At 28.2% G+C, this 12,804-nt stretch overlaps 1 protein-coding gene across 3 annotated transcripts in view; it reads left to right on the top strand.

Moving 5' to 3' along the window:
- Positions 1-3,577, top strand: part of LOC111612592 (dual oxidase-like) — a 65,221-nt gene extending 61,644 nt beyond the window's left edge. For 2 of the 3 annotated variants that reach the window (XM_023353820.1, XM_023353823.1), the window contains exons 22-30: positions 717-810; positions 889-938; positions 1,008-1,168; positions 1,243-1,363; positions 1,443-1,672; positions 2,086-2,250; positions 2,319-2,474; positions 2,559-2,687; positions 2,799-3,577. In XM_023353820.1, coding sequence (XP_023209588.1) covers positions 717-810; positions 889-938; positions 1,008-1,168; positions 1,243-1,363; positions 1,443-1,672; positions 2,086-2,250; positions 2,319-2,474; positions 2,559-2,687; positions 2,799-2,924 — 1,232 coding nt within the window. In that variant the 3' untranslated portion in view covers positions 2,925-3,577. The remainder of the gene's footprint in view (positions 1-716; positions 811-888; positions 939-1,007; positions 1,169-1,242; positions 1,364-1,442; positions 1,673-2,085; positions 2,251-2,318; positions 2,475-2,558; positions 2,688-2,798) is intronic. The other variant, XM_023353822.1, reaches the window with a different exon arrangement.
- Positions 3,578-12,804: the final 9,227 nt, after the last annotated feature.

Here is a 12,804-nt window from a genome sequence, read left to right on the forward strand (position 1 = left end):
TTTGCTTGATATATCAATCATGTTGAATCTTCTAAGTTAGAATGGATGGTCATTGCAAAATGGAAAGATAAAATATGTAATAAATAATAAAACTATCAAAACACTTACATTTTTTAAATCTATTTTTTTTAACTGAGAAAGGGAAATTTTTAAAGATAACCTTTCATAACTTTAAATTAATATAGAAAAACATGAATTTGAAGTACAAAAAAAGAAACTATTGCATTTAATTTTGATGTCATTCGAAGCAGTAATTGTATAAAACTGTCAAAAAGTTTCGTTTACTTACTGATCAAATTTATAATACAAAAAATACATTCAATAAAAATAAAAAAAATGAAATTTCCGTTTCTAAATTTAGAAAACATTTGAAAGAGTTTTGTTTTTTGTAATCGATCACCACCCAGAAAATAGAGGATTAAAAAATGAATCATATTTCCAGTTAAAATTTTGCCTCACCTGTTATAACAAGTTTTCACGATTAGGGATATTCCTCATCAATGTCAAAAACTTTCGTTTTCTCATTCGCAAATACATTTTATGATTTATTTTTAGATTGGTAATTTCCCTAAAGGGAATTTTCTTGGTAAGTTCTATCTCGAAAGAATTGCCATAGAATATACAATTAGTCATTAAAGGTTAATTTATGTTTAAACTTATTCACTTTGTTATTTAATTGTTAGTAAAATTAATTTATTTTTTTCATTTTTTAACAGTTATTCACGTTATTGGCCATTGTATAAATTTCTATCATGTATCCACTCAACCGCTGGATCATTTAAAATGCCTCACCAAAGAAATGCAATTTGAGTAAATATTCATTGTATATTCTTCAAAGTAAATTAGTTATTTTCATGTTCTAAAAATTTGTATTTTTAATTACTTCAGATCAGATTTTAAGCCAACGATAACATTTTGGCTATTTCAAACAATTACGGGTAAGTTTTTTTTGTAATGTCCACCATTTTTCACTCGCAGACGTTACTAATTTAGCGTTTTTCTTGAAGGTATCACGGGGATTATACTATTTGCTATTGTTTGTATCATTTTTATCTTCGCTCACCCACGTATAAGACAGAAAGCTTATAGTTACTTTTGGACAACTCATAGTTTATACATTCTGCTATTTATATTATCTTTAATCCATGGATTAGCAAAATTAACTGGGGTAAGTTCGGTTAAAATTGAAATTATAATTATTGTATTAATTATTTTTAATCTTTTCCTCTGATTATTTTATAGTCTCCGAGATTTTGGATGTTTTTCATTGGACCCGGTGTTATTTTCACTCTAGATAAGATAATAAGCCTTCAGACAAAATTTGTCGAGTTGGATATTTTGGATACCGAATTATTGCCTTCCGGTATAACTATAAATTTAATGAAATGACATATTTAACGTTTATAAAATATATAATTTATTACTCTTCGTTTTATTTAAAGATGTTACCAAGGTTAAGTTTGCTCGTCCTCCGAATTTCAAGTATTTATCGGGACAGTGGGTTAGACTCAGTTGCACAGCTTTTCGTCCCAGTGAATATCATTCTCTGACACTAACATCGGCTCCTCACGAAAATTATTTATCTGTACACGTCAAGGCTCAAGGACCCTGGACGTGGAAACTTAGAAATTATTTCGATCCAAATAATATGAACAATGCAATTCTTCCCAAGGTCAGTAATCATGCAATATCCTCTTCACTTGCTTAACTCCTTCTCTATCAATCTATCTTACGAATCAACGACTGATTCATAGGAACTTTTTTAAATAAAAATTTAATAAACTTATCTTTAAACTAAAGATTCTTGTATCAATTTATTGTTTTGTTAACAATGACTTTTGGTACCTTTGGTATCGATGATTAAATACTCTAAAATTCGAATAGTTACTCAAACTATAGAAATTTAGGCACTGCAGTGGCGAAATTGCATAAAAGGTTAAAATCGGTAATTATTGCTACGGCATAATTTAATTTATCACGACAACAGTAATACAATTTCAGCAATTTCAGAAGGCGCGTGTCTGGTTGTCTAGATTGCACAAGTAAATTAATTATTCTAGCTACAATAATGCTCTATATTTTCAGATAAGGCTGGAAGGTCCTTACGGTGGAGGTAATCAGGACTGGTACAAATTCGAAATTGCAGTAATGGTGGGTGGAGGTATCGGTGTGACTCCATATGCTTCAATACTCAACGACTTAGTTTTCGGCACCTCTACTAATAGGTATTCGGGAGTGGCGTGTAAAAAGGTAAGTAGCGCCATCTAACAATCGAAAAGATAAATATGGCAATTATCATGACATAAATTACATTCCAGGTATATTTTCTGTGGATATGTCCATCTCATAGACATTTCGAATGGTTCATTGACGTGCTGAGAGACGTAGAAAGGAAAGATGTGACGAACGTTCTAGAAGTTCACATATTTATTACTCAATTTTTCCATAAATTTGACTTGAGGACGACGATGTTGGTCAGTTTCAAAGCGTTCTTTCAAACATGAAAAAATCACCAACGTTAATTATACTCATTTTAATTTTTATATGTTTATTTATAGTATATATGCGAAAATCACTTCCAAAGAATATCGAATCGAAGCATGTTTACTGGATTAAAAGCAATAAATCATTTTGGTCGTCCAGATATGACATCATTTCTTAAATTTGTCCAACATCAACACTCTTACGTAAGTTTTTATGATGATTTAAAGATTTTATGATAAATCTTGTTTTTTTTCAAGAGAAAACCGGTTCTGCGAGACAGTTTAACACTTTTTTTTTTAATTATTTTTCTATAGGTAAGCAAGGTCGGAGTGTTCAGTTGCGGTCCTTCCGCTCTAACTAAGAGTATTAGCACATCTTGCGAAACAGTCAACAAGACGAGGAAATTGCCGTATTTCCTCCACCATTTTGAGAATTTCTAAAAATTTTTTCCATTTCTGTGATATATGGTGCCATCGAATTTGATTAAAATAATTTTTTTGTAATTTATTATATATATATATATGTATACATACCTAATTTAACATCTAGAAAAGTTTTATCCAAAATCGAAATTTTTAAGTCTAAAAAAACGTTTTAAAATTATTTAAAATTTCTTTTTTAAACAAAATAAATATAATATAAACGATGCCAGTGAACATGCCATTTTTTACGCAAGAAAATTTAAAGAAAATGAAAGCCAAAGCGGTGTTAAACGTAAAAAATAAAGGAAAAATAAATGTAAAGTTGGGGTATTTTTTAGCCAAAATGTAAAAAAAAGGCTACTACTTAATTTTATTAATGAATCGCATATTTTATGTTCCTATAAAAATCTTAAACCAAATTTTAACAGGTCTTTCTTCGTTTCTTTCTTTTATTCCAAACAAAATCTTAGCTTATAATAACAAGCTTATTTAAATCGATTATTCAATTTGAAGTAGCTGTTTTAAGCTATTTCTGCAATGTAATTATATATTTTATCGACTTCGAGCGTGTGTACTCGAAGCAGTATTCATTATTCCTCCCAAACAACGGTAATCGTGCAATGTATTTTTTTAAAAACAATAAAATTTTGTATGTAATCTGGATGTATAAAATGTCTGTTTTTTTGTACAATAAATTGTTATTTTTATTTTAAAAATGGTGTGATGGTTAATGATTTTCGAATAAGCAATGAAAATTAACTATTTCAAAAGTCAAGTTGCGCGTTATACACCATAAGAATGGCTCTTCTGTGAATATCTACTCTACAGAAAAGTAAACCTTATGTAGTGAAGAACAAGAAAGAAATATGAAGAAGGAAATTTTTATTTTATCAAAAATTTTGTTTAGATATTATTTTTAAATAACATAAAACTTGTACAGAAAGATATCGAGTATAATCAGGGCCGAATTTGAACATAAGCTAAACAAGCAGTGGCTTAGGGCCTCGAGTTTGGGTCTCTAGCTTAGGATCTCACGTTTATAAATATTATTTGGTGAGAGGACGGTTATAGATAGTTTAGGGCCAAAACAAGTCTAACTTATAAGTCCAAATCGTTCAATAAATCTACATAACTTAGCAATTACTACCTCGATATCAATAGAAATTAATATATAAATTTCAAACGTTCTTCAAGTATTTAAAAGTGTTTTACTAGATATCATTTATGTCTACAGTATCATTAAAATTACCTCCATTCACTAACTATTATAGGCTATAATTTGTTTTAGATCGAAAAAAAATATTAAATTTATAGCTATTGCCACTTTGTCTTAGAATTATTAATATTAAAAATTTATATGTTTTCTACATAACATAGTTGCAATTCAAACGCAGATCAAGTTAGTTAATAATTTATATTAGCTAATAATAGCTAAATAATAGCTAAATTTTATTTCTTTAAATAATAGCCAAGGAATGAAATAATAGTTTATTTCATTCCTTGGCTATTATTTAAAGAAATAAAATAAAGTGTACCTTTCGCAAATTGAGTAAAACGTTATAAATTTGAATCTACAATAATAAAATAATTAAAATAAACAGCAATAAAACGTTGTACACTATATCAAAAAGTAACATTGCATACTGCGTGAGAAATTCCTATACTGTACATTAAATTAAAATCATTCTAAGTTAAATAAAACGTTTCATAAATTTAAATTTAAAAAATTACAATAAAGCTAATTTTATATTTTATATTAATATTATAATATTAATATATAATAAAAATAATAATAACATTATAATATTACGCGTTAAAATGTGTTAAAATTAACTTGAAAATATAATATAGAAATACGATATTCAATAATTCGGATGCATGTAGAAATAAATATAAAATTTTAAAATATAATAGGATATTTTAAAATTTATTTCGTTAATTCGAGTAACGTATACAGTACACTCATATATGACGTATAACATACGCATACATTCCAACAAATGGACAAAACTCAGAAGAATAATTGGACTAAATCGAACCAGAAACATAATATAATTCTTATTTCAAGCATAATTATGATAAAATTTTGATATTAAATCGAGAAAATCAACATAATTAGACATCTGCAATTTATAAAAAGAAATTATATATAAGTATGACTACAATAAAAAAGTATGGGCTACATTCCATTGCTTTAGGCCACTTCTAGTCGAGGACCTGATATTTTTGTAAAATTACAGTATTTATATAATTTTTATTTTTTTAAACAAAATTTAAGACTAAAAATATCTAACTAAGATATGTATCGATAATTCGCCTTAAACTTTAAATACTTGAAAATCTTGAAAATATTTTACTCCTTACAAAAATAGGAAACGAGTCATTATCAACTGAAGCATCTCGATATTTTCAGACAATTCAAAGAATTCGGAATTGACTTTATCTCTGAAAATCGCCTATCAGCTGTAGAATCTTCAACAATTTGTATGTAAATAACGACTTAAAGAGAATCGTGAAAACGTGAATTTATTTATTTTTTAATCATTGGAAAGAATGTTATATAATCCCCGTATTTATAGAGTTCCCGTGTAATTTAACTAGTCGGATGATAAACTAGATCTTTGTTAGTTTGCTACTGATTAATCTCTTTCATGTAACTTATTTACTGAACTGAGAATCGCTAACTCCAATTTACCTTCTATCAGAAATAACCATCTTGTGTACAGGAATAAAGTAATTATACAGCTCTTAAATGGTTAATTTTCTATATAAGAGTCTATAAAAATTTTACAGAGAACTTTTTTTTATATATATTGTCTGTTAGAAGAAACTAAATGTGAAAGAAGAAAATTTAGCATGACCATGCACAAACTTTTTCATACGAAAATTGTTGNTTTTTTTATATATATTGTCTGTTAGAAGAAACTAAATGTGAAAGAAGAAAATTTAGCATGACCATGCACAAACTTTTTCATACGAAAATTGTTGCATAAGAATAATAAATTTTCATTTAGTAATTTTCTGACTTTTATAAACAGATATAATCGGGTAAAAACAGATTTTTTTTTGGCAAATTAGTCTGCAGTTATGGTGAAATTCTTTCATAGAAACTAATTTTTGTCAGAGGTATGTCGTGGGATTGGTTTAGGTGTGCCACAAAATGCCTTATTACTAAGTTTATTTCATACAAATAAAAGATAAAAATAAATATATATTTTTGTCAATAAAACAAAAATATTTTTCTCTTCATTAACAGAAATTAATTTAGATATTTCATTTATATTAATAAAAAAAATTTTTAGAGAAGGTGTCGTGACCTCTCCTCTCCTCTCGTAGAACACTAAGAGGTTCCGTAATAAAAGATTTGTAAAAACGCAGTTTTTAATTATGAAATATAGTGTTTATTTTACAGCTTATTTCAATAAATATAATTTTATAAATTTTCAATTTTGTTGTTAATTAAACTAAACATTGTATATTAAAAAAATCTGGCGCAAATCTTGTTTCAATTGTTCACTTGTTGATCCGTTTTTCTATTATATTTCTTTGCTTGAACAATTTAATGGATGAAAGTTTATACATTAGTGCATTAAATTTTTAAGCTTAAGCTACATATTTTACACAGTAGAAGTCTATAATCTATGACATATACCAGATTTTCCTAATGATATAAATTTTTATATTATTTTAGATCATTGGCTCTTAACCTTTTCCGCTTTCCGCACCTTAAATTTTTAAAACTTACTTTTAAACTCTCATGAAAAAAAAAAACAGTTTTTTATATAAGGGAATAGGTCGTACCATGTTCTCCCGTGTATTTTAGCCTAAGTTTAGATACAACTAAGCAATTGAGAAAGAAAAATTCATCTTTGTCTGTTCTAGATTAGGGTTTTTAACAGAAAAAATACGTAATTGTATATTTCAATTTGATATTAAGATTTTATTTTAAATAACAGACTGTTCTTAATGAAAAAAAAGACGAAAAAGTTTTTAAAAATTCAATCAAAGGAAGAAAAAAAAAAACATTTATTTCCAAGAAATGGCATCTTGCATCCTCGGGATTCATGCATCCCAGGTGAAGAACTTTTGTTTTAAATGATCTCAGAACACTCGAGACACGCTAAAGTATAAAATTTCGGCATCAGTTTATTCACAAAAATCACAATTCATTAATTAAAATGTTGAAACTAATCTTTAACATAAATGAATTCAATTAAAACTTCAATCATATGAAGCTATTATGTTAATGATAAAATATACAATTATATTTAGTATTTTACTTCGAGACAATATTAAATTAACAAAATTTAATTTTCAATATTTTAAAACTTTCAAAAGCAACAACCTTAATAATAATAGCTCGAGACAGTTCGTGTAATTTTTAAAGGAAAAAAAAAAGTTTTTGTCGGAGTGTAAATGCGAATCAGTTTATAATGAAGGAGTTGACGAACCGTTAATGGCTTATTCCACGTAACAGAATCATATAACAACACTCAAATACTGATTCCAAACTTGGTATATGGGTCCGGTTTTGTCCAGTCGACCGTTTTCGTACGAGCTTATCCCGTTTTGCATGGGTGTAGTGACCACTAGGTACCATTTATACTTAGCTCCGAGGCCGAAGATTGTCACAATTTGATTTATACAAGTTTAATGATAAGTTTTTCTTTTTAAAATTTAACTTCGTTCCTAATAACTTCATTAAATTAAAGAGTGTAAGTTTTTCTCTCTATTCGTGTGGGAGGAATTGTGAATTTTAAGATAAAGTCTCAGGAGTGATGTATAGAAAGTGTCACTTTCGCCAGAAATCAAGGTCATTAAGAAAACTTTCCCATATAATATGTTTATAAAGGAACGAAGTAATTAAAGCCAGATATGATTACAAAGAAAAAAATATCAAGTTTTCGACTGACAAACTTTCTTTTTGATCACCGTTTCGCATTGTCAAGCAGTAAAGGTTGACAGAAAAACTGGAAAGCAGATTGGAAATCCCCCATTCTCGATGCAATACTCGTTTTCTTTTTTCTAGTTAATTCTGTTATTACTTGTTTTCCTGCACAATATAATCCGGTTCATTAAAATTGTCATTTCTATAATTATTTTATGATCTAAATAGATAAATGTATATAAATTTTAAAAACAAGTTTTCTGACAGTTATTACGGTAATTTTTTTATATTCAAATCATCTCATTCTTAATGAAATTTAAAATTCCTTCATACAATTATTATATAAACCTAGAAACAGTTTAGAATTATAAAAATATTGAGGTAATTCTGTAGTACAGTCAACCCTCCGAACAACAGCCATTGACCAGAACGTAAAAAATGATCGTTGTTTGAAGATGGACGTCATTGGAGGTTCGATTGCATTACATTTTCAGTTCGCATACAAATTAGAAAACTAATTGAAGAAATACTACATTTTACACGTAATTGTTCAGTTAAATAACGTTAAACTTCAAAATTAAATAGATAAAATAGTCCAAAAATACGCTTATCGACTTCATTAATACTTTATAATTCAAAATGCTTTAAATTAGTACTTTATAAAGATCTGATATTAACGTACAAACTTAATTTATTCAGCTTATTTACAGAATACAGAAAAAAATCGTATCGAGTTTTCCTCTATTGCTCTAAAATATGTACCGAAAACAATGGATATTGTTGAGAATCACGAAAAAATCCATAACAAAGTTACGAAACACTGAAACAATTTTCTATTTGTCTATTTGTAGATTCTATAAGGATTCAGGAAGTTGTGAATTGTGTAAGTATTAACAGAAGATAAATTGATTATAAGTTGTTATCAGTTTGTTTACAAAATAAGGAAGATAAACAATATAATGTGAACATTATTTACTTGGCTATAAATATTTGACAAGCTTGGAAATTCTTCGTAGATTTAAGGATGAGGAGGAGTTAAGTAACATTTATTACTCAAATTTCCTATCAAAATTAGTTATAATGTGAATCAAATGGAATTTTAAGGGAAATAATAGATAAACCAATTAAAAATTCATGTAATTCTAATACAAATTAAGCAGAAGTTTCGAATTATGAAAGTTTATTTACGTAAAAGGGGGGAATAATTTAAGAAATTATAGGAATTGATGCGTAATACCAGGACATCAATGGTACCGAAATTTTTTCAGACAATTATATTATATACGGTATATACCATATAAATAATATTCATAATGTTAATTTTCACTACCGTTGATTTTATAAGGTCAATGATCAAATTTGCATCCAACACACAAAGGAGTAAAAGGGTAGATAACGTCTCGAGACCTTGAAAAGTTCGGTAACACTCAAATGCGGTACTTTTCGTGCAGGTTATTTATTTATAGCTCGGGGGCTGATGACAACAGACTTGTCTAACATCTACCCCATATCAGTTTTGTCGAAATTACGTACCGTATATCAGCCGGAACTGTGATTTACTTTTATAATGATCAAATTTCTATTGTTGTAAATTTTACTGAGAAATGAAATCGTATCCGGTCGGGTCATTAATGATGATTAAGATTTTATACTAAGGAAATTACGTTACACACAATCGTAACTTGTCGCGATTATATTAGCTCTCTACAAAACGTAATTCTAGAAAGTTTAAGGCGTGAAAAATAGATAAAAAAATCAAGTAATGTCTGTAATAACCTATAATTACACGAATTAATTAATTGATTATTAATTAATTAATTATAGAAGTCGTTACAGTCTACTTATTGCAAATTTACTTGAAAAAGTTTAAATGAATTTTGGATAAAATCTTAAGTCCATGAATAATTTATTTAATGGATAACTCCTTTATCTGATGGACAACGCGTGTGTATATGATTATGTGGTGGGTATGGGCCATTGTTTTTCTTAATAAATTTTTGTTTGACGAAATTCGTTCCTTAACTCGAATGTGGTTGTTATCGGGCAAAGTTCGATAGTCGAGTTGTGTTGTTTCCACACCCTTGTGTTGTTACATTCGTCATATTTTTATAATCCGGTTCTGCACATCTATACTTTAGAATTGGTAATTTTTCTTCACCTTGACCGATAGTTCAAATGTCACGGTTATTCGTGTTATTTAAGATCTCTGACTCGGGATCTGTACCGATTAATGGAGGGTACAGTGTACTAGGGACGAGGACCCGGAGAACATACGGTGATAATTTCCTGTAAGAGCCAAAACCACGTATTACACGAATGCATGGAAAGTTGCAAATTGCTAAGTTTCAAAATGTTTGAATGGTAATTCTGGCGTAAACATAACCCCGAGACTATTTCTGGTGTCAGAAACAAACCATAGACTCACGATCTACTCATTATTTTAAATCTTTCCATTTAGAACCTAACAGGAGAGTCCTTCAAAGTTAAATCTAATGTAACTATAGAAAGATATTTTATACCTTATATTTTAATATGACTCTATTTTAATAGTAATTTGACATTAATAAGTATTATAATTTAACCTGTTGGAACCAAAAGAGTAATCCTAAGACGTTCCCAGAATCTGTTTTTATAATAGAACCGTTTATATTAATACTTAATGTTTTTATTTAGAGGTCTAATTTAATATAATCAAAAATTTAACGTTGTGGCTATGACTCCAAAGGAGTAAGACACAAAGATGCTTCAAAACTCCCTAAACATTACAATGTTGCAATTTGGAAAGAACTAGTTTGAGGAAAATATTTGAATAAATGTGCTCAAGAAGTCCTTTTTAATTAAATCGGTCTAACTAATGTTTTAGCAATATTCCATTCATAATGAAATTAAACAGGTCAAAATCCAATACCTATTTTTGGAATCAAAATATTAAAATTTGGAATAAATTTTAGTACTTAAAACATATTAAAGTAAAACATAATTTAGTTGAATCGAGATAAAACTATGAAATATGTTTTAGACAATGTTTTTGATATGTTGCAATATGAATTTAAGTTTGAAAATTCCAGGAAAATCCGAAAAACTTTTTGATGTCTATTAACAAATAATGAGCATATTTAAAGATAATAAAAATTTTAAAAAGAATTACAATAAATTCTGTTCCTAAAAACACAAATCTAGATTTTATAGACATTCAACAAAGACTGTAATGAAAGGCAAATAATAAAGAAACGTAACGAAAGTTTCCTCAAACAAAATATATATTTTCCTGGTTACTTTGTTGTTATATTTCTTTAATTTCTAGAAATTTTTGAAACTCAAATAAAGTGTTGATGTTGTATTTCACGCTTCCTATATTCGTGACAAGTTCCCAAGAAAATTACCCAAAAACATTTTATTTTTTGAATATTTTTATACCCGGAAGGAATGACGTAAATTAATTAGTGACTTATCGCTTAAATCTTGAAAGAATCTTGAAATCTAAACAAGGGCCATGGTAAATTGTTAAAGTATGAGAAATTGCATCATGTAGTGATCTAGTCTAAAGCTATTATTAACACACACACAAAAAAAAAAAAAAAAACAAGAAGCTAGAAACTGGTAACATCGAACTAAACAATATAAACAAAGAATAAGGAATGTAAAATTTTTAAAATATAAAATACAAAAAAAATCACATCGGATAATTCTAGAATAATCTTCTAGAATAATTATATATCTTGCACAATAATTTATTCGTTGAAAAATGCAGCCCCGATATAGCGCCTTCATATATAGAGTAGTCCGCACATAATACCAATGACAATGAATACACATAAACGGATCTTCCTCTTAAACATTAGAGAATGCTCCCGCTTATACGAATTACTAAATGATCGATTTTTTATTTCAAAAGGCATCGTTATCGCCAAATTATGTGGCTTACAAACTTCCGAATTTGTGCCTGGACATCGTTGTTTTACATAATCATTATTGTTCGAGTTCTTTCGATTTAGCGCCACATTCGATTCAGTGTCAATTTCGAAGGCGAACAGAAGTGGCGCTATATCGAGGTTTGACTGTATTTTCAATTCATTTTAAATTTCTTTGATAAAAATTCAAATAAAGGGTGTTTTGTCGAATTTATATTTGATTCAATAAGTATATTGAATCAAATATATATATTTGATTCAATAAAGTACAGGAGGTTTAAGTATTTAGACATATTAAATGTCAAAATGTTCAAAGAGACGATATGTCTCATTTATATTGCTTAGATAGGATAGGAAAAAATGCAAAAATCTGCAGTTAAATTGAAAATTTTTAAAGAATTGTACAATTCTGTTCGCGCGTTGAGAAATTGGGAATTTGAAGTATTTCTCAACAGTTGCATCATAATATTTTTATCTTCGTTTAAGATCCGGGTTCGAATTCTTAAACTTTCACGATCAGTTCAGATAAACGCTTGAATTCCCCATCACCCACTTTTACTGGCTGACTCCATTGCGAGTCAGACTCTTTAGGAATACAATCCTATAAAGAATCAACGACATTTATCTTCTGTAATATTCTGTAATATCTATTGTAAGACGTTACGAGAGTTACAATGCACTCATTATGGGAGTTTGCTGTAGCATCAAGCTGTATTGATTCACGCGTTACGAAATCAACCAATATGTCACTTCATGTTACAATCTGCTTCGTCATCCATGATTTCCTTATGTTAGATCACACCAAATAGTGAAAAATTCTTGTTTCTAAATAAAGAATTGATTTCAAATAAATGAGAAGAATCTCATAGAATCGAAACTATCTTCTAAGGTAATGTTTATAAATTACGTAACGCGAATATGGGTTGGTGAGTATGTTACAACGCAATACAGGGGGTAGAGTTTGCTTACAAAAAATAAAAAATTGTGATTTTCTGAAGAACTTAATGTATAAAAACTAATTGTTGTAATTTAAAAACATTTCTACTAATTGTAGAAAGGTTTTTAAATGTTTACTTTAAAAAGTTTTTGAAAATTGCGC

Source organism: Centruroides sculpturatus, unplaced genomic scaffold (genome assembly GCF_000671375.1).
Source record: "Centruroides sculpturatus isolate CEXI.00-Female unplaced genomic scaffold, Cexi_2.0 scaffold1642, whole genome shotgun sequence".
Classification (NCBI taxonomy): Eukaryota; Metazoa; Arthropoda; class Arachnida; order Scorpiones; family Buthidae; genus Centruroides; species Centruroides sculpturatus.